General features: G+C 45.3%; 12 protein-coding genes across 12 annotated transcripts; 6 read left to right on the forward strand and 6 right to left on the reverse strand.

Annotated features, from left to right (window-relative positions):
- Window positions 1-15: 15 nt before the first annotated feature.
- F4813DRAFT_388083 (putative allantoate permease) lies at window positions 16-2,100 on the forward strand (the record flags this gene model as incomplete). Its single annotated transcript, XM_049246646.1, has 11 exons — window positions 16-127; window positions 187-195; window positions 257-338; window positions 392-615; window positions 694-1,027; window positions 1,086-1,276; window positions 1,328-1,390; window positions 1,456-1,603; window positions 1,654-1,769; window positions 1,825-1,915; window positions 1,971-2,100. 11 exons carry the CDS (start codon window positions 16-18, stop codon window positions 2,098-2,100), a joined length of 1,500 nt encoding a protein of 499 aa, XP_049100786.1.
- Window positions 2,101-2,471: 371 nt separating this feature from the next.
- On the reverse strand, window positions 2,472-4,363 carry F4813DRAFT_30112 (cytochrome P450). The gene is made up of 6 exons (XM_049240762.1): window positions 4,235-4,363; window positions 4,086-4,179; window positions 3,534-4,035; window positions 3,313-3,479; window positions 3,126-3,253; window positions 2,472-3,054 (listed from the first exon to the last, which is right to left on the reverse strand). The coding sequence occupies exons 2-6, from the start codon at window positions 4,171-4,173 to the stop codon at window positions 2,743-2,745; spliced, it is 1,197 nt and encodes a 398-aa protein (XP_049100787.1). The 5' UTR covers window positions 4,174-4,179; window positions 4,235-4,363; the 3' UTR covers window positions 2,472-2,742.
- An 807-nt stretch (window positions 4,364-5,170) lies between these two features.
- F4813DRAFT_354791 (acetyl-CoA synthetase-like protein) lies at window positions 5,171-10,107 on the reverse strand. The gene is made up of 2 exons (XM_049242793.1): window positions 9,116-10,107; window positions 5,171-9,038 (listed from the first exon to the last, which is right to left on the reverse strand). The coding sequence occupies exons 1-2, from the start codon at window positions 9,689-9,691 to the stop codon at window positions 5,601-5,603; spliced, it is 4,014 nt and encodes a 1,337-aa protein (XP_049100788.1). The 5' UTR covers window positions 9,692-10,107; the 3' UTR covers window positions 5,171-5,600.
- F4813DRAFT_30240 (putative oxidoreductase) lies at window positions 10,084-11,807 on the forward strand. Its single transcript, XM_049240777.1, has one exon. The coding sequence runs from the start codon at window positions 10,309-10,311 to the stop codon at window positions 11,434-11,436; it is 1,128 nt and encodes a 375-aa protein (XP_049100789.1). The 5' UTR covers window positions 10,084-10,308; the 3' UTR covers window positions 11,437-11,807.
- Window positions 11,808-11,893: 86 nt separating this feature from the next.
- On the forward strand, window positions 11,894-12,761 carry F4813DRAFT_388086 (short chain dehydrogenase/oxidoreductase CpoX2; the record flags this gene model as incomplete). Its single annotated transcript, XM_049246647.1, has 2 exons — window positions 11,894-12,482; window positions 12,565-12,761. The coding sequence occupies 2 exons, from the start codon at window positions 11,894-11,896 to the stop codon at window positions 12,759-12,761; spliced, it is 786 nt and encodes a 261-aa protein (XP_049100790.1).
- Window positions 12,762-13,296: 535 nt separating this feature from the next.
- On the reverse strand, window positions 13,297-15,412 carry F4813DRAFT_354807 (putative catalase Cat). Its single transcript, XM_049242794.1, has 2 exons — window positions 14,721-15,412; window positions 13,297-14,632 (listed from the first exon to the last, which is right to left on the reverse strand). The coding sequence occupies exons 1-2, from the start codon at window positions 14,943-14,945 to the stop codon at window positions 13,340-13,342; spliced, it is 1,518 nt and encodes a 505-aa protein (XP_049100791.1). The 5' UTR covers window positions 14,946-15,412; the 3' UTR covers window positions 13,297-13,339.
- Window positions 15,413-15,714: 302 nt separating this feature from the next.
- Window positions 15,715-17,272, reverse strand: F4813DRAFT_354809 (uncharacterized protein). The gene is made up of 2 exons (XM_049242795.1): window positions 16,714-17,272; window positions 15,715-16,609 (listed from the first exon to the last, which is right to left on the reverse strand). The coding sequence occupies exons 1-2, from the start codon at window positions 16,986-16,988 to the stop codon at window positions 15,859-15,861; spliced, it is 1,026 nt and encodes a 341-aa protein (XP_049100792.1). The 5' UTR covers window positions 16,989-17,272; the 3' UTR covers window positions 15,715-15,858.
- F4813DRAFT_354810 (putative oxidoreductase) lies at window positions 17,273-19,492 on the reverse strand. Its single transcript, XM_049242796.1, has 3 exons — window positions 18,920-19,492; window positions 18,341-18,864; window positions 17,273-18,280 (listed from the first exon to the last, which is right to left on the reverse strand). Exons 1-3 carry the CDS (start codon window positions 19,185-19,187, stop codon window positions 17,288-17,290), a joined length of 1,785 nt encoding a protein of 594 aa, XP_049100793.1. The 5' UTR covers window positions 19,188-19,492; the 3' UTR covers window positions 17,273-17,287.
- Window positions 19,493-19,753: 261 nt separating this feature from the next.
- On the forward strand, window positions 19,754-22,108 carry F4813DRAFT_354813 (4-dimethylallyl tryptophan synthase). Its single transcript, XM_049242797.1, has 3 exons — window positions 19,754-21,267; window positions 21,337-21,458; window positions 21,513-22,108. The coding sequence occupies exons 1-3, from the start codon at window positions 20,108-20,110 to the stop codon at window positions 21,554-21,556; spliced, it is 1,326 nt and encodes a 441-aa protein (XP_049100794.1). The 5' UTR covers window positions 19,754-20,107; the 3' UTR covers window positions 21,557-22,108.
- On the forward strand, window positions 21,352-22,108 carry F4813DRAFT_354815 (uncharacterized protein). Its single transcript, XM_049242798.1, has 2 exons — window positions 21,352-21,458; window positions 21,513-22,108. Exon 2 carries the CDS (start codon window positions 21,750-21,752, stop codon window positions 21,990-21,992), a length of 243 nt encoding a protein of 80 aa, XP_049100795.1. The 5' UTR covers window positions 21,352-21,458; window positions 21,513-21,749; the 3' UTR covers window positions 21,993-22,108.
- A 723-nt stretch (window positions 22,109-22,831) lies between these two features.
- On the forward strand, window positions 22,832-24,311 carry F4813DRAFT_354819 (putative ergot alkaloid A). Its single transcript, XM_049242799.1, has 3 exons — window positions 22,832-23,542; window positions 23,610-23,809; window positions 23,862-24,311. The coding sequence occupies exons 1-3, from the start codon at window positions 23,125-23,127 to the stop codon at window positions 24,105-24,107; spliced, it is 864 nt and encodes a 287-aa protein (XP_049100796.1). The 5' UTR covers window positions 22,832-23,124; the 3' UTR covers window positions 24,108-24,311.
- Window positions 24,312-27,180, reverse strand: F4813DRAFT_354822 (putative elymoclavine monooxygenase). The gene is made up of 9 exons (XM_049242800.1): window positions 26,399-27,180; window positions 26,260-26,323; window positions 25,935-26,187; window positions 25,752-25,863; window positions 25,602-25,693; window positions 25,214-25,537; window positions 25,025-25,135; window positions 24,778-24,938; window positions 24,312-24,700 (listed from the first exon to the last, which is right to left on the reverse strand). The coding sequence occupies exons 1-9, from the start codon at window positions 26,658-26,660 to the stop codon at window positions 24,538-24,540; spliced, it is 1,542 nt and encodes a 513-aa protein (XP_049100797.1). The 5' UTR covers window positions 26,661-27,180; the 3' UTR covers window positions 24,312-24,537.
- Between the last annotated feature and the right edge of the window lie 37 nt (window positions 27,181-27,217).

Below are 27,217 nucleotides of genomic sequence, written 5' to 3' on the forward strand. Positions count from 1 at the left end.
TAAGGGCTATACAATATGAATGTTAATCGATTAGCATTTGCGCAGCGCCATGAGCGGACGCCAGAGGAGCGCGATCTCGTTCAGAGACTGGACATCTTCCTAATGACTTTCGGATGCGTGTCTCAAGGTTGGTAACTTATTAGATTCTCTATAAGACGGGTTGGCTAACGTATAGTTCGACGCTAGTTATCAAATGTAAGCCTCGAATTAATAATTTGTAACAGAGCAGCAGGATGTCTGATATTTTATTTTAAAGATCTCGACCAGCAAAATATTAGCAACGCTTATGTCTCGGGGATGAAAGAAGACCTTGGATTAAACGGCAATGAGCTTAACTAGTGAGTTTACAGTCGTCTATATAAAATTGAGCGAGTCAGCTAACTTGGCGCAGCTTCACTACGTATTTCAGTGTCGCATATTGTATAATGCTGATCCCATCTCAAATTATTCTAACATACGTGCGGCCAAGTTACTGGTTGTCTGGATTGGAGATATGTTGGGGTGTTATAACAGGACTCATTGCTCTAGTTCATAATGCGAAACAAGTTTACATACTTCGTGTTTTCCTGGGACTTTGCGAGAGTTCAGCTTGGCCTGGAATGATGACATTATTTAGTAAGATCTTTTATCCCCTTTCCATCCCCCTTCGTCTTTGCTGTACACCTATAGATACTTACCTTGACGCTCATATAGTGCATTGGTATACGCCTTCAGAACTTGCTAAGAGGATGGGATTCTACCATTCTTGCCAAGCAATTGGCTCTATGCTGTCTGGGGCATTGCAAGTCGCCATCATCAATACTCTTCACGATGCGAACGGCCTGGCCGGATGGCGTTGGCTATTCATCATCAATGGGATCATGACGGTCTTTGTGGGCGCCCTAGGTTTCTTTTTGTTACCGGACCTACCAAATCGCGTCAATCCTAGGGCATTTTGGTTTAAAAGGGGGCACGCCAAAATTGCGATGGAACGCTTGGAACGTCACGGACGAGCCGAACCGAAGAAAATGACCTGGGCTGGTGCAAAGTAAGTAAATCCTTATCAACACCCTTGAAATACCCTAAGCAGTACTAATTGAATATAGGCGCACTCTTTTGAACTGGGTGACCTACTTTATCCCAGTTTTATACATCGCGACCGTGCTGGCGCCGTGGGGATACGCCTACTTTAATCTGTTCTTGAAAAGCTTGAAGAATCCAGATGGTACACCTGTCTGGTCTACATCTCAAGTTAATGCCATTCCGATTGGTGGTAGTGCTATAAACGTCGTCTTTGGTACATACACGTCTCTTACCCCCTTTTAGCCAAGCTAATTATATGTTCTAGTCTGGATTTGGGCTATTTTATCAGATCTCTTGAGGACACGATGGACCTTGATTATAGCACAGGGTGAGTAGATCCCACAGGTTTGAACGTGCGATTAGAGTGAAACTAATATGTACCTCCTAATGTAGCTGTTATCGGCCTTGTCCCATGTATTGCTATGAGCATATGGACTTCCCATCCGGACACAACACCATTAGCTACCGCATACACAAGTTACTTTATCTCGTATTTAACACTGGGAACTGCGCCTCTCATCATGGCTTGGCTGTCTGATCTGTGAGAATATTCCCGGTACGGTTTATTGGAATGACAACTAAAACTCGTAGATTACCGCAAGATCCGGAGGCTAGGACACTGGTTGTCGGAATTGCTATCGCAACGTATTATGCAGTCTCAGCGTGGAGCCAAGTTCTAGTTTGGCCCGCCGTCCAGGCCCCTTATTGTAAGTCCCCCAGGGTTAATGTTCTTGAACTAGAGATAATACTAACGTAAAAAAGACAAGTATGGTTGGCAATCATCTATTGCCCTATGGATTTTAGTCATCACAATGACTTGTGTTCTGCGATATGTTGATTTGAAATATCTGCTGTACAATATCTTCCATATACCTAAAATGGGGGTTTTTTGCTAACTCTTGGACTAGGCCACAGAGAGAAGAGTTTCGTTCAACTCTGATCGTGGGCTCAAAGCCACAAAGCCCTGAACCTGTGGACCCTGAGCTGGACATTGAAGATAGGCCCAAAACACCAAAGACCCTTCCAACGGTCGCTTAAGCATAACGCTAGAATAGATTGACCAGGTATTAACCGGAACATAGCTCAATAGAAAATATTGAATAGGATGGATTCTAGCTTTACCACGCCACGGCTGCATAAATTGTAATCCTTGCTACATCGTGACAGATACGCCATACCCCTGCTTGCTCGACACTACGAGCGCCTCAACGAACACTCTTGGTTTGTAAGCTAGCGATTGCGACTAAGGGGATCACTTTTCCGGTCAGATAACAGGAGATAAGGCTTCATTATAGTCAGACGTTGAGGAATGGATGGAGTGGAACGAGGAAAAAGATAGCACTAGATTTAGCTCATGGCCAGGTGAATTATGTAGGGAGCTTCGAAGCGCGACGAGGCCAGGCCGTCCTTCAAATCGTATATGAGGTTGTTGTCACGACCTACTTCAGAAGAAGCCCAAAGGAAGGTATAACGAATGTCGCTTATGCTTTTCGAATTGATCCTATTTGTGTTTATGTCGGTAAAAATGTCTAGGTTAAGCATCTCTTAGGACGCTCACCCGCTACAGTGATTTTAAGCGACACTGATTACAATGCTTAAAGTACCTAATGTAGGTAAAGTGTTGCGAAAGGCGTGTATAGGTATTTAACGTTCACAGTGTTTCCATCGATTCCATCAGAACTACACCTTGACCCGTTTAAACATGAGCATCTTCGTTACGTCCGGCCGCACATCAAAGCCTGTGCCAGTATTTTGATACGGCTCGGTCATACCATCTGGCATCTTGATATCGAACTCCATGAGAATGCGGGCTGTAATTAACTTAATCACATTTGCCGCAAAAAAACGACCAGGACAGGCATGCGGTCCATAACCGAAATGCATGAAATCCTTCGTCGACGTAACGAATTGGTACTGCTCCGTGTTCTTGTAGCCCAGAGGGTCGACTGCTGTCTTGTTTCGGAGATTCAAAAACCGATAGCCATCAAAATTCTATATTATCTTTGTGGTTAGATCCTCGGCTCGGATATATGCAGTTCAAAGTATGGGAATGATGGAAATACCTCAGGATTAGAATATAATGTTGGGTCCGAGACGATGAAGCCGTGATTTGCTTCAATCCAAGTACCGGACGGGAGATACGTTCCATCCTTTAGGGTTACACTCTTCTTCACGTAACGATTGAATCGAACTGAGTCCAGTCAGCCATCTGTTCCTTCTCGATATCACAGATTAATGGGCATATCTAACCAAGGCTTCCCGGAGTCAACCTTACGGTCTCCTTCATGACACTGTCAAGAAGCTTCATCTCAAAAAGGGCGCGCATAGTTATTATACCATCATTATTCGCTACGGCACTCTTTATTTCCTCTCGAATATCTTCAATGAGTTCGGGACGAGTTACGAGGTCATACAGACTGTGAATATTAGCATTAATTGACTATCAAGATGTTTGTCTCGCATGGGCTTACATGGACACAATTGTCAGCGCTGTCGTATGAATCGAAGCTAACCCAAGGTTCAATTGAACTGTGGATATATCATCTTCGGCCAGGTTGAAATCTTCGCGCTTGTTCAACATCCACTGGAGCATATCATCGGGTAATGATTGCCCTTTTTTGGCCATATTTGACCTCTCAGTTATGACCGGATCCAGGAGCTCCTTAACCTTTCTTCTGTGTTCTGCAACTCGTTTCAACTCAGGAATGAAGTATTGTCCAATAGGCCGCAACCACGGTGACCACATCTTCAGTTTCGGAATTGCTGTGAATATATCGACTGTGAAATTTATACTGCTGTTCACATACTCTTCTCGACGACAGAGGTCGCTCCCGACAAAGATGCTTCCTGAAGCTATAGCAGTTATCCGTAGGCTGGTGGATGCCACGTGGACTGAAGTCCAGTCATCACATCTCGGAAGCACTTCAACAACTGTGCGCTCCACCTCCGCTGCTAATTGAGTATTGATACGAGCTACAACGAGTGTCAGATCACGATGGTCGTAATAGAGGTAATACATTTACCTAAGCTATGAGTAAGATCGCTTCTAGTGACATGGGTGAGGAGGTTCATGTGCGCATGGATTGGTTCGAGTTTAGTGTAGCGAGTCATGGTGTGCTGGATTGGTGTCAGCTAGGGATATACTTGCAGCGCTATAGGATAATATGCTGACCTTATAGATTGACTTGTGGCTGTCTAAATAGTCATCTGAAAGCCATCTTATCTCGTCCAGATGACGCCGAGGTAAGATGACCTTTTCTTCTATTAACAAGTCAGTATAACTTTCCACGTTGGCGCAGCCGGGAGAGGGAAATACAAACTCACCATTTTCATCTGTTATTCGAAACGGAGCATCTTTGAATAGTTTGTAGCCCTTGGCGTACAACGGTCTTGCGTTTAAGGTAAATGCTTTGCGTCTCTGCTCGGTATTACCCAATTCGGATCCAATAAGTGGTATATGGCTTAATTTGTCCTTCGAAGACTCGATATTCTTCCAAAAAATAGCGATGAAAAGGATAATGAGTAAAACTACTATACTCAACAGATGATCAATCAAAAGTTGCGGGACTGTATCCATGGCTATCAGCATTGCTAGCTTCGAGAGAAATTAACAATTGCTGAAAGATACCGTATATGAACTGTATGATATATTACTTGCTTGTACTTTCTACCTAACGTATATGATTGATGGGGGAAGTTGTGTCTATATAGATTTTCTTTACAACATTCTATGTACTGTACCTGGCAGTATTCCCTTAAGGTACCTAGGCACTCATTTTAGTAGAAATATGCGAAGGGAAGTGAGTGAAGTGGCTCAAAATAGATATATGCATGTCTCAGCCCGAATCGCTACATGGCCTCAGGGATTTACCTTCTGTATTTTTCTCTTTCTTTTAGCAAGTATTTCGTGGCTAACAAAATCTTCACCGCTTCGGTGTTTCCGATCTCGTGTGCTAGTATGCAACATTTCAGCTCCAGAAGTGTTTATGATCATTGCTCTACTGCCCGGTTTTCCCAAAACTATTGAATATTTTTTTTCTACGGCCTACGAGACCATTTATCAATTATTTGCATTAGTTTTCTATTCTCGTACTAGTAAAGATCGCGTGGTATTCCGAACAAATTAAATTTTACCCACGGTGGAATCGGCGTATGGATAAATGTATCTATAGTGGTACGTGCATTTAATATATAGATGTATATATGCTGGATATATGTCAATGTAGGTATGTATGGTCATTCATGGCTAGTAGTAGCTTATGTAGGTAGCTGGGGAAAAAAGGAGTGTACTTAATAATCCTAACCAGAGTTGCGGATAGATTGCCTCTTCGGCTTACAATCATCTCCTTTGTTCTTCTGCGCTACAGTAACCCATTATTGTAGCTCTTTGCAGTGTTATCGGCTCCTATATTGACAGAATGTGTCAAATAGTTTAATATATCGTGAAAATTGTATATTGTTCTAGGACAAGACTTGCACTACAAACGATACACAACAAACACTATAAGCTCACATCATTCTTATCCGATAATCTCTCATCAATACCTACTCTCATGACCCTTATCTGACAGGATATCTCGAACTTGTATGTCTGGACTTTGATGTAACACCTTCAAAGTCCGACTGAAATGCGATACCATCTGTTGCATCTCTTCTTGTTTCACCATATTCCCGTCATAGATTACAGTGACATTTAACTCGTTTCCCTTAGAAATACAGAACAGGTTGATACCGTAAGTTGCGTCCGCTCGGTGATTCATATTAAAGTCCTCTTGTTCTTGCCATATGAAGTCGTTACGGGTTCCCATCGGCTGCATCGAAAGAAGCGTTTGGAACGAAGATGCTAATTCAGCGTCCTTACCCAGCCGGCGTATGTCGGACAGGCCATTATGCTCGAATGGAATACCGGCGACCATGTCATCCTGAACCTCTTGGAGCATTTTTCGGATCGAATTTTCAAGGTTAATGGTGACCCGGCACGGAACAGTAGCGACGGTGGGCACCGTCATTGACTCGATGCCCGAGACTGGAGCATTTCTACCCGACACTACTGTTCCAAAAAAGACATCATTGACCCCTTGATGCCAGGCTTGCGTGAGGGCCCAGGCGAGCCTCACATGAGTGTTATGGGTGAATTTTCTTACCAATGGGCCCTCAGTGATAATATAAGCCTGAGTAATCGCGTTGGGCAATGGCCGATACGTCTGGGAAGGCAGGGCAGGAAAGGCTAGAGTTCGGAGGCCCTTCATTCTAGACCTCCAGTAGCCTTCCCCAAGGGGAACAGACTGTAGATAGCGGATGAAGGGACTGACGAGATGTTGAGTGAGGGTGTTTCCATTATATGCTGCCTCGACCTCTGAAAAGATAAGCGGCAGGGTCAATCCATCGTAGATAGCGTGGTGGATAATGAGAGAAAGCTGAAATGTCGCTTGCTTTTCTTCCTGACAACGACGAAGGGTCAATTGCACTAGGGGCTTGCCAACGCCAACCATAAAATTAGGATCTTCGTTCATGTCCAAAACCATCCATCGTATATCTTCCCGAATAACGGCTTGTAATAGACCATGCGAATTCGACAAGATCATTCTTGTACGCAGAATGGGGTGTGCCTTCGCTACAGCGCTCCAGGCTCCCTGTAACCGCTTATAATCGACATTCCCAGGCAGGGAAAGGGGGATATCGGCCACGAATGATCTAGGATTTCTCATCGTCTCGGCCAGTAGCCCCTGTTGGAGCGGGGTACAAGGGTAGACATCCTCAATCGACCTGACCGGCAGGTGGCATTGCTGGGCCGCAGCTCTTATTATGTCTCGCTGCTTGTTAATTAGCGAGAACGCTTGCGGTATTGTTTCCTCCCCATCATTCTCTCCATTGTCATATTGGGCTATAGATGCTATAGCAGACAGCTGAGGTTGAGCGAACACGTTCTGGACGGTAAGTTTATACATATCCTTCCGCGCCATTGCCACTAGCTTCATAGCCGCAAGCGAATCACCTCCTAGGTCAAAGAAGTGATCATCTGCGCCCACCTGCTCTGCTTCAAGATGTAACACGTGGGCAAAGTATTGTTGCATATGCTTCTCTGCCCTTGTCTCTGGCGTACGCTTCACACTCATTTGTGGTCGATAACTCGCTAACTGTTCTCTTGAAAGTTTCGCCACGAGCTCCCGCAGAAGCTTTCGGTTTACTTTATCTGAGCTCGTGAGCGGCAAGAGATTCAAGGGAAGAAACACTGCTGGGACCATGTAAGAAGGTAACAATTGCTGAAGTCTCGATTTCACGACGGGGATTTGAGAGAGAAACCAATCGGACGGCTCAGCTATTATCTGGGGGATTTCCGTAGTGCGGTCCCTGCTGTTTGGCTCGGCTATGTCTCCAGTGCGGACAAAAGCAACCAGCAACAGGGTCCTCGATGGATCAGGCGTGGTGACCATCTCTGCCACGACATCCCGTGCGTGGGTAAATATCCGTAGAATATGGTGCTCTACCTCTCCGAGCTCGACGCGCTGCCCACGAAGCTTGACCTGGCTGTCGTGACGTCCAACAAACTGAATGGCCCCGGTTGCAGTATATCTGGCGAGGTCACCACTTTTGTATAGTTTATGGCTTGAGGCATAACCTCTTAGTTCACGTAACCAACTTGGTGACTGGATAAATGTAGCTGCTGTCTTTTCTGCATTGTCTAGATAATTACGTCCGACGATAGATCCTTCTACGACCAATTCTCCGACTGCACCGATGGGTAGTAATTTCTCATGGTCGTTTGGATTGACTATCCAACAATTGCTTCCAGTCAAGTGGTCGTTAATCTGAAAGTCAGATGAATTTCCAATGGTGGATTGGATAGACATGATCGAACACTCTGACGCGCCATATAGATTGACCACCTTCACATGGTCGACCCATTTCAGAAAATCAGAATTCACCAACCTCTCCCCTCCTAAGACTAATGTCTTCAAGGTAGGGAGATCTTTAGGATCCAAGATCCGTGCAACTGTTGGCGTAAGACTCGCGTGAGAATTCCGGAAGTATTGCATTGAGCTTGTAACATTGCTCCAGCGATCGTCATCCGACGGCACGCACAAGCACCCGCCGCTGATCAATGTCATGAGTGTATCGAAAATAGTCACATCGAATGCATACGATGAAAACTGAAACACTCGTGATTTTTGATCAAGTCCGACAGCTTTGATGTACGGAGAGACTGCGGCGTGAAACGATGAGTGCTCACTAACAATCCCTTTGGGGACACCAGTCGAACCAGAAGTGAAGATGGCATAGAGGGCATTTGATGGAGCCGTCGCCGAGTGCGCTCTTGTGTTGACAGCACTGAAGACGTCCATCTTGGCGTCTCCAATCTCAATGACAGTTGCTACTAGCTCCGCAGCCGATTGTGCAGATTGTACGGAAGAGAGAATGACTGTCGCCGACAAGCTCTTGCAGATACTCCGTAGTCGCTCGATTGGATGAGAGGGATCGAGCAGGACAAACGCTCCGCCGGCTTTGATCACCCCAAGCATGGCGATAGTGGTCCATCGGGATTTTTCGAAATAAAGGGGTACAAACACATCCGGCCCAATGCCAAGCGCTGTCAGGTATCTGGAAATGGATTCTGAGAGTTCGTCCAGCTGTTTATAGCTGAAGTCGCCGTCCCACGCGCATACCGCAGGGGCATTTGGCTGAGACAGACATTGCTCATGGATGAGGGTGTCAATGCAGCGATGGGAACGAGTCGGCTCATTTCTATTCCATTTGTATATCTCTGATTTATCTAGATCACTCAATAAATATAATTGGTCACGTCCCCCATGATCACCATTAGTATCGTAGTGAGTGACTATGTGGTCGATGGCTTTGGCGAATGCTATGGCGATACTGGTCGCTCGTTGAGGTGAGATGAACGAGGTTTGATAATCTAGGACTATGCATGCTCTACTCTCACCTACCTCGCACTGGACAACAATGTCGACATCGTACTAGAGGGCCCACAGTCAGTATTTCTGTGTTATTGTTGATACTGCAGCTGTCTAAGCTTTGATGATGCGAGACTAACCTGTTTTTCGTTGTCGACTTCATGAATTTCTCCATTTGCGATGGGTCTCTCTGATTTCAGTCCCTTTTCAGCTCGAAACAACATTAATGTATTGAATACATCTTTATCAGATACACCCAGAGTTGCACGGATGGATTCTGACACGGGCGGTAGCGTGATGGCAAGCCGTTCGAGATGGGTCGCATCAGTCGTCTTGAGTGCTCTTGAGATCATGGCTTCAGCGTCATCAAAATCGATTTTGTAGACACTAATGCACGTAGGCTGGTCATTCGTAATCGTATCGCTGGGGGATGCCGCCGTCATAGAATCAGCAAAGCATATTAAATCCTGTCCTGTATAGGTGCGAAGAACGAGGCCCCACGCTACTCGGAGCACAGTAAACACGCTGATTCCTGTGTTGTCACAAAGATCTCGTATCTTTGCGTTAATATCATTCTCTAATGGCACTGACACCGACCAGTTCTTGCCCGGAACGACACCGCCTAGTGTAGGAAAATGGCAAGAGACGCATTCTTCGAGATATGTCTCCCAGTATGAAGTTCCTGGCAAATGTTTTGTGTCTTTCTGGACCTGCATTGTATGTCGATTCCTTAGTCTAATTCCTGGAAGGCGTTATTGACTCTGTCCGTTCTTCAATTACTACAAGGTGTTACTGACTTGGCAGTGAAATATTTCCTTAGAACGTTCTTGAAGCCTGGATCTGTCAATTGATGCTCCTGGACGGAATTCAGACCCGGGGGAGCAACGCTGGGTCTTGTTGCGGCAGAGACGAATTATGAGTAATCTAGAATGAACCAATACAGTAAATCTGCAAGACAAGATTTGCATCATGATCTAATATTTTGAGCTGAAAATTTCTGGGAGCCCAAGGCCTCAGCCGTTACTGGCTTTGTGCACGGCATATTCTATATTCGTGGCTGCAATAGCTCCTTAATCCCCGTCTCAGACGATCACCTTAGCTCAAGATAACTAGAATACGGTATGGGTTTACGGTCTTTCTGAAATAATATGGTAGTATGGTGCAAATACGGCTATATAATCTCATATTTGGCTGATAGATCAGTATTTCTGTCTTTTGCTTCCTCGAACCGATTTATAAAGAAAATAAGTTTCTTCCTTGTAATCGTATCACAACTCATTATATTTCATCAACAAAGTGGAAAGGCACTCTTGTTATCATTATTCTATCTGAAATGGATGCCTCTTCGAACCTCCTCAAGCCTTTGCAAGTCGGACGCTGTCAACTGCAACATAAAATGGTTCTTTCTCCTATGACCCGCTTTCGTGCTGATGACGATGCCGTGGCATTACCTTTCGTCAAGGACTACTATGCACAGCGCGCAGCTGTGCCTGGGACTTTATTGATCACTGAGGCAACTGCGATCTCAGCCCAAGCAAAGGGGTTTGCCAATGTCCCTGGAATCTGGGCATCGGAACAGATCAGCGCCTGGAAGGAAATTGTGGATGTGGTTCATTCGAAAGGATCGTATATATGGCTTCAACTCTGGGCCACAGGACGCAGCGCTGAGGTCGAGGTACTAACCGCAAACGGATTCGACCTCACATCCAGCAGCGCAGTTCCTGCCGGACCAGACGATCCTACTCCGCGTGCTCTGACAGAGACCGAGATACAAGTCTACATTGATGAGCATGTTCAAGCTGCCAAGAACGCCGTACTCGCGGGCTTCGACGGCGTCGAGATTCACGGCGCTAATGGTTTCCTAATCGATCAGTTCACCCAGGCGTCCTGTAACCAACGGGTTGATGGCTGGGGTGGAACTATTGAGAAACGCGCCCGATTCGCACTGCAGATTACAAGTGGAATTGTCGATGCGATCGGTGCCCATCGCGTCGGCGTGAAGCTTTCACCGTGGAGCACGTTCCAGGGCATGGGAACTATGGATGACTTGGTTCCCCAGTTTGAGCACATCATTAGCCACCTCCGTGAGATGAACATTGCCTATCTCCATCTAGCCAACTCCCGATGGGTGGAAGACGTTACGCATCCTGACGCCGATAACAGGACTTTTGTTCACATGTGGGGAAAGTCGAAGCCGGTTCTGCTGGCAGGGGGTTACGATGCGGCATCAGCCAAGCTGATGGTTGATGAAACGTATGCCGAGTATGGCAACGTGGCTGTCGTATTTGGCCGGTTATACATCTCTAATCCTGACCTGCCGTTCCGCGTGCAACACCAACTTCCACTTCAACCCTACGATCGTGACACGTTTTACGTTCCGTTCTCAGAGAAAGGCTACCTGGACTATCCGTTTAGCAACGAGTTCTTGGCAACAGAGCACACCGGGGATGTACAGGGGTAGATCGTTTACTGGGTTGGGTATACACTAGCCTAGTCATTTCAGCTTCAGAAGATGCTTACCTCTCAATATTGTACTGAGTCTATCATTGTCCCTGCACAGTGGCGCCTCATAATCGAACAATAGTGTAACACAAAAACGGCACTGATTTTCTCTGATCGAGACCTTGACCTGTGGGCATGTTTTTTGACGGCATTCTCCCTGTTTCTTTTTCATTGCTTTTTTAGTCTCCATGTCTCGCGCTTTTTCAGCTTCCCCGTTTGGGATGCATAATATAGGAAAAGCAATCCTAATGCCTAGCATTTATTGATGACGTAGATGCTTATATGTCCGTGACCGCCATAGCTACATCATCTATATGATTGGATGATACTAATTAGATTTCCATTACTTTGGTACAATCCGAGATTGCAAATGTACTTCTGCCCTTTGACGTTCTTACATACCACTAACCTAAATAATGGCTACAGTCACAGGGGGGATTTTCGCTGTCACGGGTGGACTTTCCGGCATTGGAGCTGCGACAAGCCGTCTTTTGGCGGATCGTGGAGCTGCTTTCATCTGTGTTGGCGATGTTTCGTCCAAGAATCTCGCTCAGCTGAAAAACGAGATCAAAGAGCTCAACCCGGCAACTGTTGTTGACTTTACAGTCTTGGATGTGACATCTTCCCAACAGGTAGAGCAGTGGATACAGGGCATTGTTACGAAGTATGGCGACCTGAACGGTGCAGCTAACGTTGCTGGCATAGGCCAGGGAGCGGGTTTGCGAACAACGCCTACCATTATTGCAGAAACCGACGCGGAATGGGATCAAGTCATGAAAGTCAACCTCGACGGAGTTTTTTTCTGTACTCGTGCTGAAGTACGAGCAATGAAGGACTTGCCTCGTCGAGATCGCAGCATCGTAAATGTTTCTAGTATAGCGGCTTTCTTGCACTTACCCGACGTGTATGCTTATGGTACATCTAAAGGTGCTACTGCCTATCTCACCGACTGTGTCGCGGCTGATGCTATTTCGTTGGGAATTAGAGTCAATGGTGTTTCTCCAGGTAAGTTGTATATTCAGTCTGCTTTTGATAATTTTGTACTCATCTCATTCTGTTGGATCTACCGCTTACATTGTCCCAATAGGCATTACAAATACACCCATGCTCCCAAAGTTCATGCCAAGTGCCAATTCATTCAAGGATATAGAAGACTCATACAAACGTGAGGGGTTTTCCTTGATCCAACCTGAAGATGTTGCAAGAACAATAGTTTGGCTACTCAGCACGGACTCACGGCCGGTCTACGGAGCGAATGTGAACGTGGGTGCTGGAAAACCTTAATGATAGATGCCACGATGCAAACATGAGACACTAGAAGGAACTGTGTTGTGGTATCGAGAGCTGTATCTACGAACCAGTAGCCGCGAGCAAGTTCCGGGTCCATACATGAAAGTGCCCATTGTCATATCTGCTAAGCACTATTGTTCTCTCCTCAAATATACGAGTCTTTGTAAATCACTGTGGCAACTAGTCCAGCATGTTTCTGCGCCTGAAATTTTAAACTGGGTGCGAAATATTCTAATAGAGATTTGAACTTCAGCACTAATGAACTAGGTTAAAGATTATCAGCCATTGAACAGCAAAGTTATGCTAAGAGGCAATCCATGAATTCATGCTTGGTTATAATGGTATAGGTTAGAGCAACAATATTACGCTTAGAAGCCAATATTAATCAAGTGGAAGACACTGCATCACATTGAAGACGGGTTAGGATTTATTATATTTCGGTCTGCTCGATTTTCGGGTCGTTTCTGGGTTGTTGGATTTAAACCAGTAACATAAATTAGGAAATAACAATTTGACAAAGCATCAGATAGTCCTGTTTACAACGATAAAATTGTTGTTGTCCAATCAACAATTTAATTTGTAGATACTAAAGATTCAGTGGCATCCCGTACTCGCTCCATCAGGTCGTTGGCAACTAATTGCAACGTCTTGTACACCCTTTCCCGGATATCCCCGTCAACGTTAACCAAGGACTTGGACATGTTAACAACAATAGTGTTTTGAAACTCAGGAGAACGCAGGGTAGGGAGAATTTTCCAAAACTCCCTTGGCCACTTATAATCGTTCTCACCCACGTCCAGCCAAGCCTGGGAATTAACCTTTGCAAGCCACTCGTCCAACTCTGCACCACCGTTGATTGGCTTACCATAGTTCATTGGGCGAGAGGCCGACACGAATCCAGGGACCTTGCCGTAGTTATCGCCATGCACGCCGCTGCCGTCACGGAGCTGGGGATTATAAGCATTCTTGGGCCTATTTACCGGGATAGACTGATTATTGACACCTAGGCGGTAACGGTGTGCATCTGGATAAGCGAACATACGAGCTTGGAGGAGAGGGTCTTCCGATGGCGCAACACCTGGAACTAGGTGGGAAGGTGAAAAAGCCAACTGTTCTACCTCGGCGAAGAAATTTTGAGGGTTGCGGTTCAAAGTCAGCTTTCCAAATGGCCTACCCGGAATTACGTCGATGTCTGGCGGGTAATTGCCCAAGTTCCAATGCTTGGTCACATCAAAGATATCGAATCCAAGCTTGTCAACGTCTTTAGGGTCAATTACTTGTACATTGGCGGTCCATGTCGGGTATTCCCCTCGCTCTATAGCTTCGTAGAGGTCACGCGTGGCCGAGTCGGGGTCGTCAGGCTGGGCGTTCTTTTCAGTCTCTCCTTTTTCGAAATTTGGTCCCTTGTCCGAAGAAAGGAAGAAGTGCACGTATTTCCACGATCCGTCCGGCATGGTCCATTTGAAGGCATGACCAACGTAGCCGCTCATGCTACGGTAGTTGAACATAGACCCGAATTCACTGTACAGCCACAGGACCATGTGTAGAGATTCATGGTTGTTGCAAATCCAGTCCCACCACATATTGGGGTTTGCCAAATTGGATTGAGGGTCCCGCCTCTGAGCGTGCACCAAGCCTGGAAACTTGATAGGATCGCGAATGAAGAACATGGGAATGTTCAAACAGACCCAGTCCCAGTTGCCTTCCTCAGTAAAAAACTTGACAGCCATACCCTTAGGGTCTTGCATGGATTCGGCTGATCCGCGTTCAAAAGTTGTTGTTGAGAAACGCGTGACGCAGGGTGTCTTCTTTCCTACACCAAGTAGCATGTCAATGCTGCAAATATCCGAAATATCATGTGTGACCTTATAGATACGAAAAGAGTCAGTTAGCTTTCCGTTGCTACGGTACAACAGTAATTCTTGTTTCAAGGAATCTCCAGGGAGGACTCACTTCGAATTCGCCGTATGCTCCGGCACCTCGGGCATGGACGGCACGTTCCGGAATCTTTTCTCGATTAAAATGAGCCAAAGTCTCAATCAAGTTGAAATCTTGTAATAAAAGATGCTTCCCATCCCTCAGTGAGCCTTCCGGCTTTGCGATAGGGCACCCACTTGTGGTTGTGAGAGTGGGCGTTGGGATGTCATCGCGAGTTGTAATCTTCGCAAGGGAACCCATTGCTTCTGTGTTGTATGGTTCCTAGTGTAAAGGTTTGCTGCTTGAATTGAAATCTTGAGAAAAGATTGACAGAGGAAATAATTTGACCCAGGAATAGTTCGTATCACACCTGACATGGTCGACGTATGCTTTCACGCCACAAAATGTAGGACTTCTTAGAGTCAAGACGCAATTTGCGCTGGCTATAGATTATTGACCGCTTAGTTCGGCGTATAGTTCTTAGTGCCATGCAATCTGTGTCTGCTTGGCGGTGAGAAAGTAATATTTCTGCAGTATCACCGTATCAGACATACGGTAGAGTATGTTCAGCTAAAGCGAAGCCGATGATCAGCATGGCAATGGGCCATCTGAGACACGGCAACCTTCGTCCAGCATACCTAGGTACACTAATGCATGTTTTTGCACACTAAGTATTAAAAGCAATTCATGGAAATCAATTTTTGCAGGGAGAATTCATTAGGTATCCCCGTTCTGTATCTCCGTGAGGTATCTCGGGACCGCACTTCCTTTTTCTAATAGTCTATACTATTGATTTTTGGACTGTATATGGCTAGCGGGTAGTCGGCGATCATGTGTCGGAATCGTCTATTAGACATGCTGTATAAGACTGCCCTTGAAAATAATGTGTGGCTGGTAGTTTCGGTTCACAGCCCCCAAATCGTGATCCAAACCTCGTGCTGTCCAATATGCCAAGGCTGGTTGCTTTTGAAGACTCTCCCGTGTCCTTAATGCATTAAAATCTCTACTTCGTAGGTGAGTCAAGAAAGAGTGAAATTCATTTAGTAGTTATCATCATAAGAAACGATTGCGATCATTCAATGGAGCCTGGGGAATTGTAAGAGTATTAAATAGCTATCTTAGAACGATGATGTGCCCCTCTACGAAGTTGTCATCCTGTTTCCGTTGACGAAACTCATTTTGCGTCCGGTTGAAGCTGAAAAAATGCAACGTCACAATTGTCCCTCGACCAAGTTGCAACGCAATTAAGGCCTGCAGCTTCGAAGAGTGCTTTCACTTCTTCCTCGGCATATTTATAGCTGCATCCAAACCGAACTTTCTCATGCTTATTAACAATTATATCATGTAGAGATCCTCCAAGTCTGATGTCATGGCCCTTTGGTATCAAAGATGCCTCATGTCTGCCAAGGACAAAATTCCATTCACTGAGATAGTCCCATTCATCTGGGGAAAATGCCGGTCCAGTCTCATTCCCCAGGCCCATTAGATGATTTGCGTATCCTAGAGCAGTCAGTGCGAAAGGAACAACACCATCAGAAGTATAGGCTCGTAAGATCTTGGTGGGTATCTTGCAACTGTCTATGGTGATGAGGATGCTGCTATTTTTAGGATTCTTGGAAAGTGCGTTAGTCGAGATTTGACTGAGAAAAGCAGCCGCATTCTCGCGTGAGAAATTTCCAATCGTCAGGCCAAGCAAGAGTATGTAGTGAGGAAGATCACGGACTTCTGGGGCGTCCCTGAGCCAGTGGATTCCATCTTCGAAAGTGCCATAGAGGGCACCGAACCGAACGTATTTGAACATTTGCATTGGGATCTCCTCCATACTGTTTCGGAGCTGTTCTTCACTAAGGTCTAACGCGTAGTATGTAACCTCCTTCTCCTGGGCTTCTAAAGCTTGGAGGAGAAAAAGTACTTTGTCGAGACTCCTTCAAATATTTATTCAGTTAGTTTCCAATCTGAAAATGTGAATCACACAGGCAAAAGACAGGTAGCATGGCGCCATCAAAGGGCGTCCAAGGTCTTGACTTACGCACTACCCAAATCGACGATGACACTATGTTTAGCAATCCCGGATGCCATATTATGAGCTTCGTTTCTCAATATTTGCATCTCTTCAAGCCTCGGATAGAAGTCCGGCCCGCGCGAGTGTCGATCCCAGTGTACCAACCCATCAGAACTGTAAAAGAGGAGGGCAGGTAGCGTCTTTGGCTGTTTCGAAAGACCGTCGAGAACCAGCTTGGGAATATCCGTCTCAAACTTTGAACGACGAATATCGGTGACGGGTATAGAGGCCTTTTGATGCATTTTCGGTGGACTTATAGTGAATGTAGCAGGTAGACCGACAATACCAAAATTATATTAATAAACCTCGATTGCTATTCTAAAGACCAGAAGAGATTGCCCGCGCTATATATAGCCAGAGCGAAAAAAAGGGGGGGAATATGGCAATCGGCACAAGGAGGAATAATGAACCGGAGCTAGAAGCACCAACTAAGGTAAAGGATAGGAAGGATTAGATCAGTCAACATGCCCTCTGTAACACTTAAACGACATATTACGAGATCAACGTACAGAATTCAAATAAAATCTGAAATTAAAGTTAACTAAAAGAACCACAGAGCTTCCAGAGCTCTCTCAAAATAGTTCGGATGTATTCTACACAGCCCCTCTTCGTCCCAATACTCACTTCCAACTCCCAATTTTGTGGTGAATAAGCCATCTTTATCCCAACGTCGCTTAATTTTCAGCAATTTCTGGTAATTGCTGCCCCAATAGAGATTCTGGAAGTTATTTTCATTGGGAAGCCCTAAATTACGATAAGACACTCGGGATTCCTCGTCCATCGAGTATAGAATGGGCATCTGGATGTTTGATAATTCGTTCATTACACTTGTCTTTCCTGCGAATGATGCCGCGACAGAACGTACGAAAGTAATTAGTTGAGCAGAGGAACGCCACGCTGGATGTAAAGAAGTTTCGTCCACCTCAAGCTCGTTTATGTGACCTCCTAAGTTACTTGTGAACAAAATATCTCCAGAAGACATTTGAATTTTCACCAATGTCTCTGCCAATTTTGCAGGCCATTCAGGAGTTCCAAACATTCGATTTGAAACCAGAAGGGATGCCGAAAGTATTCCATAGTTCTCAGGATATATATCAGCAGCCTTCCGAAGACTAAAGCTACCTTGAGCAAGCCACTCTGATGATATCGAACACACGAGTCCTGCACTGCCGTCCGGACACTTGAAGCTTGCTCGTGTCTGCTTCTCGGCCATCGAGGTATCAGTTATGTTCGGGAAGTGGACCGTTAGACTCGCTACACCTGAGCTATTGGACGGGCGTTGTAGAAGGAATTGCCCAGGATAACGATTCTTGTTCATTGTTTGTAGAGTCGACAACAAGCGACTAATCGCTTCCGTCCATTCAATGTTACTTGTTTCCTCTGATGAGACAGATATCGTAGTTGATGTTAGTGGATCATCTGGAAAGAGGCGTACGGTCGCCTGCGTAACGATGCCGAATGTACCACCGCCGCCACCTCGTAGTGCCCAAAAGAGATCCCGATTTTGATGCGCATTCGCAACAACAACTTCGGCCTGGGGCTAGGTCAGCTTCACAAACTAGAAGGGGGAACATCGTTTCTTAGTGCTTCATACCTCTGCGGTAACTACCTGATATTCCAGTACATTGTCTATTGCCAGTCCTCTAGCATAGCTGAAAAAACTTGACACTCCACCGCCTTGCAAGAAACCTCCTACGGCACCCACGGTTGGACACTCTCCCCCAACCAGGGATAACCGTTTTGCAGATGCTTTCTCATACACTTCCCATTGCATCACACCGGCGCCTATAGTTACGGCGGGACCACCCGAGCTCTCGGTGGCTCCTTGAGCTAGGAAGTTGTCGTGAAACTCAAGATTTTTCAGTTTATTCGTATGTATCTGAAATGATGATGGCCCGCTTGATCGCCCGGCTCCATCGTGCCCTGTGTTCTTTATCACCAAGCGGAGATTATGTTTCTTGGCAAACAGTACGGCTTTCTGGATGTGAGAGGCGGATCGTACTAAAGCAGAGTATAGAGGTACTCGACCTTGATGGCAATTGGATTCTGGGCCTGAGAAAATATGGCATGATTCGTTTTGGAACTTGCCACCCTCCCAAACCCAGTCTTGGAGCGAGGCTGTCGCATTAGGGATCAGCTTCGTGATTGTGAATTACTAATTACCGGAGCTTACCTGGTTGTGCTGCTCTCCATCCACTATCAAGAGACAGAAGTTTGAGATCTTCGCAGGCATGGGGATCAAGAGCCGGGTTATGGCACACGTGTCCGATGGGTTTCAAAGGGAGGAGATTGCCGTCAATGGAATTTTTCAAGGTTACCCATTCGGCTTCATTTGGCCAGCATGATTCAAATGGCCTGCATCTACAAGACACCTGGGTAGGAATCAATAACGATATAATGGTCAGACCGATCCCGACAACCACAGTAAATGTACGCAGCATTTTAGGAGAGTCGATAACTACTAGGATTCAGCTATTGAGAGTAGATATTGCAAGCTATGGAAGACATATAGGTTTTAACCAAAATATGAATAGGTAAATACTGTAAAGACTGAATATCTTGGTGGAATTCAAATAAGCGTCTAGATTCAATAAGCTTAGGCTATATTTGCCTCGCGTCACAAAATATGCCATATCGAAGACTGAATACGAGGAAATCAAAAGAAACGTTACTCCCCTTGGTATGCAGGAGGCCATATTGAGGGGGCCTACGCATCTGCTCGAAAGACATACTCAAATAAACCAAGACCTGACATAAACGCACTAGCGTATGGTCTTTTGGCAATAAAAAAAGGAAAATTGACAGTGAAGTGAAGAAACTCAGAAGTATACCGTCCTATTCTAGCTAGTCCTGACTAGCTTATGTCGAGCTTGATCTATAAGTATCTGTCCACTTATTGGGTGCCACGTAATCACGACTTCCGTCTCCTATTTCCCTTCAGCTACACAGGGCAAGGTAATAATACGCCCAGAAAGCTGTTTTTAGTATAGTCGTATTCACACCATGGCGTTATACAGGGCAAAGTAGTCTCAGAATACAGTAGCTCAATAGTTGGAGTGCACTGTTTGACGATCTATCGATTATTTGTGAAATTAATTTGTCTCTAGCAGATTTAGGAGTGGTAGATCGGAAGTGAAGAGTTTCAAATTGTGATTTAGGGAAAGTTCAGTACGGTAAATATCTTGACATATCTTACCGAGCGGCGCCAACGGGGCGACTCTTTGCTAGTAACTCGCTTCTTATCCTTGGAAGTCATACTGCTGTCTCTTGCACCGGCAACATCTATCATAGTCTCAGTTAAGAACATTCTCCATCATTACCTTCAACCCTCTACAGAGTGCTTCATCCAAAGCAGTTCAAAATGCCCTCACTGATCTCGAGTACGAAGCTCGAGAATCATACCTATAATGTCTTGAGTGATGTATTTGACTTTCCAAATGATGAGCAAAGACTTTGGTGGCATTCTACGGCCCCAATGTTTTCCAATATGCTCCAAACAGCTGGCTATGATACGCATCTTCAATACAGACATCTTGGACACTTCAAGAAGCATATCATCCCATACTTGGGCGTTTACCCCGATAATGAGAATGACCGGTGGCTTAGCATCCTCACACGATATGGAACTCCTCTGGAGCTGAGCCTGAATTGTTCCGACTCACTTGTCCGATACACATATGAACCTATAGATGAAAAGACGGGTACACCTGAAGACCCTTTCAATACTCATGCTATTTGGAACGCTCTACGGAGCTTGAAGAAGGTTCAGCCGGATCTGGACACTGAGTGGTTCACTTACTTTAAGAAAGAGTTGACTCTGAATTCCGAGGAATCGGCACATCTGATGAACCGTGGTCTCGTGCAGGGTCAGATCAGAACTCAGAATAAACTGGCATTGGACCTGAAGGGGAACAATTCCATGGTCAAAACCTATATTTATCCAGCTCTGAAGGCTTTGGCGACTGGCAAGTCGATACAGACACTCATCTTTGATTCTGTGGGGAAAATGGCAGAGAAATTCCCAACCATTCAACCGGCATTGGAGACGCTGGAAAGCTACGTCAAATCAAGAACAGGTCCATCAAGCACCGTTACCCCACGTCTTTTCTCTTGCGACCTTGTGGAACCGGGTGTTTCTCGAATCAAAATCTACCTTTTGGAAATGATGGTGTCCCTAGAATCAATGAGGGACCTATGGACCCTGGGAGGACGTCGTAACGATAAGTCTACCCAGGAAGGTTGGGAGATGATCGAAGAGCTTTGGGAACTCCTACAGATCCCTCCTGGACTTCAAAAATATCCCGAACCATATCTACCTTTACACACCACGCCATGCGAGCAGCTCCCAACAATGGCTAACTACACACTTCACCATGGGGAATCGATGCCTGAGCCTCAAGTCTACTTTACTGTCTTTGGTATGAACGATATGGCAATTTCCCAAGCTCTGACGACGTTTTTCGAGCGAAGAGGATGGTCAGACATGGCTCAGAAATATACGGATAGCCTCAGATCGTACTAGTAAGTTTGAATTACGAACTGCGAGATGGGGTGAGAATATCCGGACGCTAATGTTATATTCTATGATAGTCCTTACGATGATCTCGAGACAATGAATTGGTTGCACGCTTATATCTCGTTTTCCTACCGGAAAGGCAAGCCGTACCTCAGTGTCTATCTACAAACCCTCGAGACCGGAGACTGGCCGCTTCGTAAGTTTACAAGATTCTATGTATAAATATTCCGAAAAGCCTAACTTGTCGTAGTCCATCTGAAATCGACGGGTGCTACCCCGGCACAGCAAACATGATCGATACTCACCAAGAGACTCACTAAGAGCCCCTTAAATTATACTTGGGATATTGTTTGAAGTGTTCATTCGATAGCAATGAAGATGTATTAATGGGGACCCTCATTTTAAGTGCGCTAATACACAAAGATAATGTTGCATTCTACGTACTTTTCGTATTTCAGTTTAGTTATAAGACTCGGTGCCATACAGAATGATCCGAATGAAACTATGCTTGATCAATGAGTTCATGTTAGGTCTTGGGTTATGTGTATGCTGTATTTTCCATCTTGCAATCTTGCTTGGCGACACAACTCGATTCATTACACATTACACCGCTCAAGCACGTTGCCGGACTTGGCGCACAATTCGGCACTTATTCTTCATCACCTACATGGCACTATGTGTCCTTCTGCTTGAACTTGATTTTTGCTTTTTACACGTCTTGCTTTCTTAGAAAGCTCATCTGCACCTCACTAGGGGCTGTCACATTTCGTATTACCGGACCACGCTGTCTCGGATAGGCGGCCCGCTCGCCGACCCAGTAGCACCTAACCTAGGCAGCTAGGAAGGTCAGCCAGGAAGGTCAGCTAGGAAGGTTGATTTAAGGTTGTTATTGATATAATACCCGCTCTGGCTACATGCATTCAGCTGCAGCCGCACAGTTGATTACTTCCTAGATAGGTTGATTCTCGCCGATCCGCGCCGGTTCGTGTAAAGCGGTGAATATACGCGGGTTATAGCAGCAATGTGATCAACCATTAAGTACTAGCTATTAACTATCGACACTAGTTGCTTAACGCCTGTTCCGCATTACAGCAGTGTATTGTACAATACTTGGGTTAGATCTGCATTACATCCTCAATGCCATCACCTACACAGCTATTGACCACTAGTGATTACTTGGCCGTTTCGCTTAAGGATTTATTAAATCTAGGCGCTTAATGTAAAACACTCTATTCCCAGTTGTGCATTGCAGCGGGCATATTTTCAGTGAAGTGTACGGCCTAATCACGAATCACGAGCTCGAGCTTCTCGATCTCACCAGGCCAGCAAGGGCGGACGAAGTGGCGTCCACTCAAGACATCTGTTTTTGGCTAGAATCATGAACCCCAGCCATTCTACTAGGTTACCTAGTTGGCCATTTACCGGCACCATACCCGGTCCGGATATGCCGTGCGCCTTGCATGAACCCGAAAGTCACCACCGCCAACCGGCCGCCAATCGGCGAGCGGAGTATCATCACGGAACTAATCGGAATAGACCTCTGTTGCTTTTGACGAAAGATATTTTGCAGATCATTACAAGTCGATCAAAAGTAAAGTAAATATAGAAGCTGTATTTGGCCTTATAGTCTCACTAGTATACTTTTTTTTCAGCTACATATTTACTAAGAGGTCGAAACTAACTGTCAGAAATGATTCGTTAGTGAGATGTTTTCTTTAAACCCTTGCTATTCTTCAGGAGCTACGAACTGATCACACGGCCTGCACATCATCTGAATTTTCTGGTCGTTGTAAACACTACCTAGCTATCGTACACAATCTAACCGAATTATCAGTCTATCTTAGGATTTCACTATCACCAAGATGACCATTCTATTACTTGGTTCGGGAGGCAAGACTGCCAGTCGCATTGCACCGCTCCTCCACGCTGCCAAGCTCCCATTTCTTTTGGCCTCACGCCATAACTCACAAACAAACCCCTATCCACACGCATATTTCGACTGGACGAAAGATGACAGCTATGCGAGTCCCTTCGAAAAGGCGCTCAGTACGGGCATTGGCCCCATCTCGGCGGCTTATCTTGTTCCGCCACCCATTTTTGACTTAGCCCCCCCCATGATCAAGTTTGTGGACTTTGCACGCCAGAGGGGTGTCAAGAGGTTCGTCCTCCTTAGTGCAAGTACTATTGAGAAAGGGGGACCAGCAATGGGTCAGGTCCATGCGTATCTAGAGTCCCTTGGGAGTATCGAGTATGCAGTCTTGAGACCGACATGGTTTATGGGTACGCTCTCCGTCTTATTTCATTATCTAGGTAAAAATAGCCGTATCTCATAATAGCGGGACTGTAGAAAACTTCTCTGCCCCAAACGAGCTTCAACGAGCTGCCATAGAGCAGGAGAATCTGGTGTATTCAGCAACTGGTGATGGCAAGATTCCGTTCGTCTCCGCGAACGACATCGCCCAAGTCGGTTTCCGCGCCTTGACTGACGAAAAGTCACATAACACCGACCACGTCATTCTTGGTCCCGATCTATTGTCTTACAACCAGGTGGGTTACTTGCCATATCCTTCAGCATGTTTTGAATCTAATCAAGCTCTAGGTTGCGGCAATTCTTACCTCTGTTCTTTACAGGAAGATCACACATTTAGAGCTGACCGAGGCTGAGTTAGGGAAGCGGTTGGAGTCCGCGGGTATTCCTGTAGACGATGCAAAAATGCTTGCTGGTATGGACACTATCATTAAGAATGGCGCCGAGAACAGGCTAAATGATGTGGTAGAGGCAGTGACAGGGAGGCCGCCGCAAAACTTTAATGATTTTGTTCGGCAAAAGGATAATTGGTCTTAGTAAGGTTGAACATTTGGATATTTTCGATGTAGATTGTGTTCTAGATTCCAAATTCATATGCTCCTCAAGATTAGCTTTGATGTTAAGATGTATAGGCAAACATCTACATTCGTTTGTAGGAACCGACTTATGGCTAGAATATGGGTAGGTACCTAAGTAGTCATGCTAAAGGGGAAAAATATATTGTTGTGAGATGAGAATTGTATTGTAAACGACCTCTGTATAAAATTTTGAGTAGTCTAGATTATGGTCCAAACAGCAAACTCCATAATCACACGACTTTTATCTAACAAAAATGCCCATTACCATAAGGCATCGACATTTGTTTAATTACATGACCTTTGTCTGACATGATAGTCTTCAATATCTTCAATATTACGAAATATTTCTACCATATTCGTCTACTTTAATATAGTATCTAACGATCCTTTCATAGCCACAGGTCCTTCACGACTTTCACCTGAACGTCCTCCAAGTTTGTAGCAACAAAGCGATCCACCCACTCTAGCTTCTTACCGGGGTTCATTGCAAGTTCAAACTCGAAGTGAGAAAATAGGTAGGCAAGAGAAGAGTGCAATTCCATATAGGCAATGCTATATTTCGAGGCGCACAACAATTAGTCTAGGTTCTTCTTTAAAGGGTTGATGAATAGATTGGAATATATTCTTACTTGGTTCCGATACACTGACGTGGCCCTCGGCTGAACGCCACGTTCCATTTTTCATTGATCTTACCCTGTTCACCCAACCACCTCTCGGGTATGAACATTTGGGGCTCTGGGAACAAATCTTCATTCTGCTGAATTGCTAGTAAACTCACCGATACCGCAGCCTATTGCATCATGTTAGTGATGTTAATTGATAAGCTATTTTGGGGACATCAGCAGCCATAACCAGCTGAATTCAACTAGTACTTACTCCCGCCGGAATATTGATCGATCCAACACGAGCTCCGCCATCAGGAACTGTTCGGGGAAGGCATCCTGGAACGGGGCTGGCGAGACGAAGAGTCTCCTTGACTACCGCATTCTGTGCACAACTCCTTTTTAGCAGTCTCCCCTCGCATATGAAACCACGGGGGTTTGGAGAAGCAAGGCGACAACATACCAAGTAGACTAGACTTTGAATCTTCTTATGGTCAAACTGTTCTCGTATGAATGGGGCCGCGTCGTAGAGCTCGGCTTGGAGCTTGGCAAGAGCATCGGGCGAACTGAGTAGGTAATAAACAGCGCAAGCCGTTGAGTATGCCGTTGTGTCGCTCCCGCCAGCAATGAAATTGAAGATATCTTCTAGCGGATGGGGCACAGCTTCAACCTTCTTTTGGTCGTTGGGGTCAATATTAAGGTACCGAGTCATATGAGAATCGCGCTCCGGCCACTCATTGACATTGTCTCGGAGATTCTGTGCTTCATCCGCCCAATTTCTACAATACTGTTATTCCTGTTAGTTACTTCTGCTTCTAATTGATGTTACGAAATGATAACTTATAGCTTACTAGGGTGAACCTTTCGAAAGCTAACTTGAAATTCATGTAACCGGAACCCGGGATCAAGCTTAATGCCATGCCGACAACAGGATAGGTGACCACTGAACTGGATGTAAGCCTCGTACTCAGAAAAGGACACTCAGATGATTATATACTTACTCAACCATGTCTTGGTCATGATTACATCAAATGCCTCTAAGAATGGATGGTATCCATCGTAATTAATGAGGTTAATGTCCTGTGGGAATAGAATTCGAAGAACCATATCTGCCTTCACCCAAACACAAGGTTACTTATTGTCATAATGCGTGCAAAACACAGGTATATGGAATATTTACTGACACTAAGGGTACGTAACATCTGCTGAATGTTGATCGTTTTGTCTGTCCCTACTTCTGGGGATAGCCGCTTCGCGATGGACTGGAGCTCACTAAGGAGTCTTGGTGCAAGACTATCCACTGACCTGGTCGAGTATAATGACGCTATGTGCGAGCGATATATACGAAAATATGAAGGATTAATCATGCTATCCAGCCCACCGAAGTACTTATAGAATGACGGATCTTTAGAGTACTTTGAGCCGATATAGAAGACCCTAATATTGAGAGAGTTAGCTTTTTTTTGTTTAGTCCTGTGTCTCAACAGGGGATAGAAACCGCTATCATACTCTTCAAAGAACTGTGGATCATTCACATGAACATGGTTTGGGCCGATGCGAACAACTGGGGAGTCTAATGAAGAGTCAACGTCTGAGACAACATCTGCAGAAGGGGCAGATGGATGTCAAGATAGCCTTCAAAACATACTATATTTATCATGAAGATACCGGAATTTCTTCGAGTACCCCCCTTCCCGAATGAAGTTATGGTAAAATCCATATAGGTCACTCGCGGCCGCGAGCCACGGCCCAGGGACATGTCGAAGTGGATGAAAGTAAACACGATGGAATATGGTATAGCAGATAGGTATTAGGATTGCACTTGCTGTTACCAAACCGACGGGAAAAGGTTGGAGCACCTGACTGGTCAGGAACTGACCAGTCGAGCTCGAGGAGATGTTGAAATCCATCACGTCTTGTTTCTACATCTTGACTAGGTGACGATTGTGGACGCTTTTGACCAATTTGAATAAAGACTGATGCCTCGCCGGATCTGTATCTCCTGACGAGAAATTTCCTCGTAGGGTTGGACCTGGTCTTCTAGATTCCATTAGACCAAAATCTTCAAGCTTACCTATTAGATTAGACATTGATCGGCAAAGAGGCAGTAGCTGAAAGTGGATAAATCTGTAAGACGTAAATAAATGGTAATATAGCGTCTCGGACCTCATTCCGTGGTAGCATTATTGATCTAGCGTTGACATAGCGAGAGAGAAAGGCATTAAGACTTCATTTCATCTCCCGGTCCCGGTCATCGTGTCCAAATAGAATATAATTCGACCCTACTGATGCATAAAACCAGACCAGGGTGTTCGTAGAAACCGATATGAGTTCTCAACACACGCCCAAGCTCTTCGACCCACATGTAAATATTTAGAAGTGGTCGATAGGAGAATTCAGTACAGCTGAGGTTGCATGAGTGTAGCAAGCTGCAGCGCCAATAACAAAAAAAAAGCACATACATCAG

The sequence above is a fragment of the Daldinia decipiens genome (genome assembly GCF_022478715.1).
Source record: "Daldinia decipiens strain CBS 113046 unplaced genomic scaffold F4813scaffold_11, whole genome shotgun sequence".
Lineage (NCBI taxonomy): Eukaryota > Fungi > Ascomycota > Sordariomycetes > Xylariales > Hypoxylaceae > Daldinia > Daldinia decipiens.

Excerpts from the sequence above, each read along its gene's own strand:
- F4813DRAFT_30112 (XM_049240762.1), bottom strand. The coding sequence starts at position 4,173 with ATGACTCGCTACACTAAACTCGAACCAATCCATGCGCACATGAACCTC. Across the intron at positions 3,480-3,533 it reads GCGCTGACAATTGTGTCCAT|TCTGTATGACCTCGTAACTC; the intron begins GTAAGCCCATGC and ends TAATATTCACAG. Across the intron at positions 3,254-3,312 it reads GTTGACTCCGGGAAGCCTTG|TTCGATTCAATCGTTACGTG; the intron begins GTTAGATATGCC and ends GACTGGACTCAG.
- F4813DRAFT_354791 (XM_049242793.1), bottom strand. The coding sequence starts at position 9,691 with ATGCAGGTCCAGAAAGACACAAAACATTTGCCAGGAACTTCATACTGG. Across the intron at positions 9,039-9,115 it reads AAGTCGACAACGAAAAACAG|TACGATGTCGACATTGTTGT; the intron begins GTTAGTCTCGCA and ends TGGGCCCTCTAG.
- F4813DRAFT_30240 (XM_049240777.1), top strand. The coding sequence starts at position 10,309 with ATGGATGCCTCTTCGAACCTCCTCAAGCCTTTGCAAGTCGGACGCTGT.
- F4813DRAFT_354807 (XM_049242794.1), bottom strand. The coding sequence starts at position 14,945 with ATGGGTTCCCTTGCGAAGATTACAACTCGCGATGACATCCCAACGCCC. Across the intron at positions 14,633-14,720 it reads GAGCATACGGCGAATTCGAA|GTCACACATGATATTTCGGA; the intron begins GTGAGTCCTCCC and ends CGTATCTATAAG.
- F4813DRAFT_354809 (XM_049242795.1), bottom strand. The coding sequence starts at position 16,988 with ATGCATCAAAAGGCCTCTATACCCGTCACCGATATTCGTCGTTCAAAG. Across the intron at positions 16,610-16,713 it reads ATCGTCGATTTGGGTAGTGC|GAGTCTCGACAAAGTACTTT; the intron begins GTAAGTCAAGAC and ends AAATATTTGAAG.
- F4813DRAFT_354810 (XM_049242796.1), bottom strand. The coding sequence starts at position 19,187 with ATGCTGCGTACATTTACTGTGGTTGTCGGGATCGGTCTGACCATTATA. Across the intron at positions 18,865-18,919 it reads ATGGAGAGCAGCACAACCAG|CCTCGCTCCAAGACTGGGTT; the intron begins GTAAGCTCCGGT and ends CTAATGCGACAG. Across the intron at positions 18,281-18,340 it reads ATCAGGTAGTTACCGCAGAG|GCCGAAGTTGTTGTTGCGAA; the intron begins GTATGAAGCACT and ends ACCTAGCCCCAG.
- F4813DRAFT_354813 (XM_049242797.1), top strand. The coding sequence starts at position 20,108 with ATGCCCTCACTGATCTCGAGTACGAAGCTCGAGAATCATACCTATAAT. Across the intron at positions 21,268-21,336 it reads GATAGCCTCAGATCGTACTA|TCCTTACGATGATCTCGAGA; the intron begins GTAAGTTTGAAT and ends ATTCTATGATAG. Across the intron at positions 21,459-21,512 it reads GACCGGAGACTGGCCGCTTC|TCCATCTGAAATCGACGGGT; the intron begins GTAAGTTTACAA and ends AACTTGTCGTAG.
- F4813DRAFT_354815 (XM_049242798.1), top strand. The coding sequence starts at position 21,750 with ATGATCCGAATGAAACTATGCTTGATCAATGAGTTCATGTTAGGTCTT.
- F4813DRAFT_354819 (XM_049242799.1), top strand. The coding sequence starts at position 23,125 with ATGACCATTCTATTACTTGGTTCGGGAGGCAAGACTGCCAGTCGCATT. Across the intron at positions 23,543-23,609 it reads GAGACCGACATGGTTTATGG|AAAACTTCTCTGCCCCAAAC; the intron begins GTACGCTCTCCG and ends GCGGGACTGTAG. Across the intron at positions 23,810-23,861 it reads ATCTATTGTCTTACAACCAG|GTTGCGGCAATTCTTACCTC; the intron begins GTGGGTTACTTG and ends ATCAAGCTCTAG.
- F4813DRAFT_354822 (XM_049242800.1), bottom strand. The coding sequence starts at position 26,660 with ATGGATTTCAACATCTCCTCGAGCTCGACTGGTCAGTTCCTGACCAGT. Across the intron at positions 26,324-26,398 it reads GTATCTTCATGATAAATATA|ACTCCCCAGTTGTTCGCATC; the intron begins GTATGTTTTGAA and ends ACTCTTCATTAG. Across the intron at positions 25,538-25,601 it reads CTTTCGAAAGGTTCACCCTA|TATTGTAGAAATTGGGCGGA; the intron begins GTAAGCTATAAG and ends CAGGAATAACAG.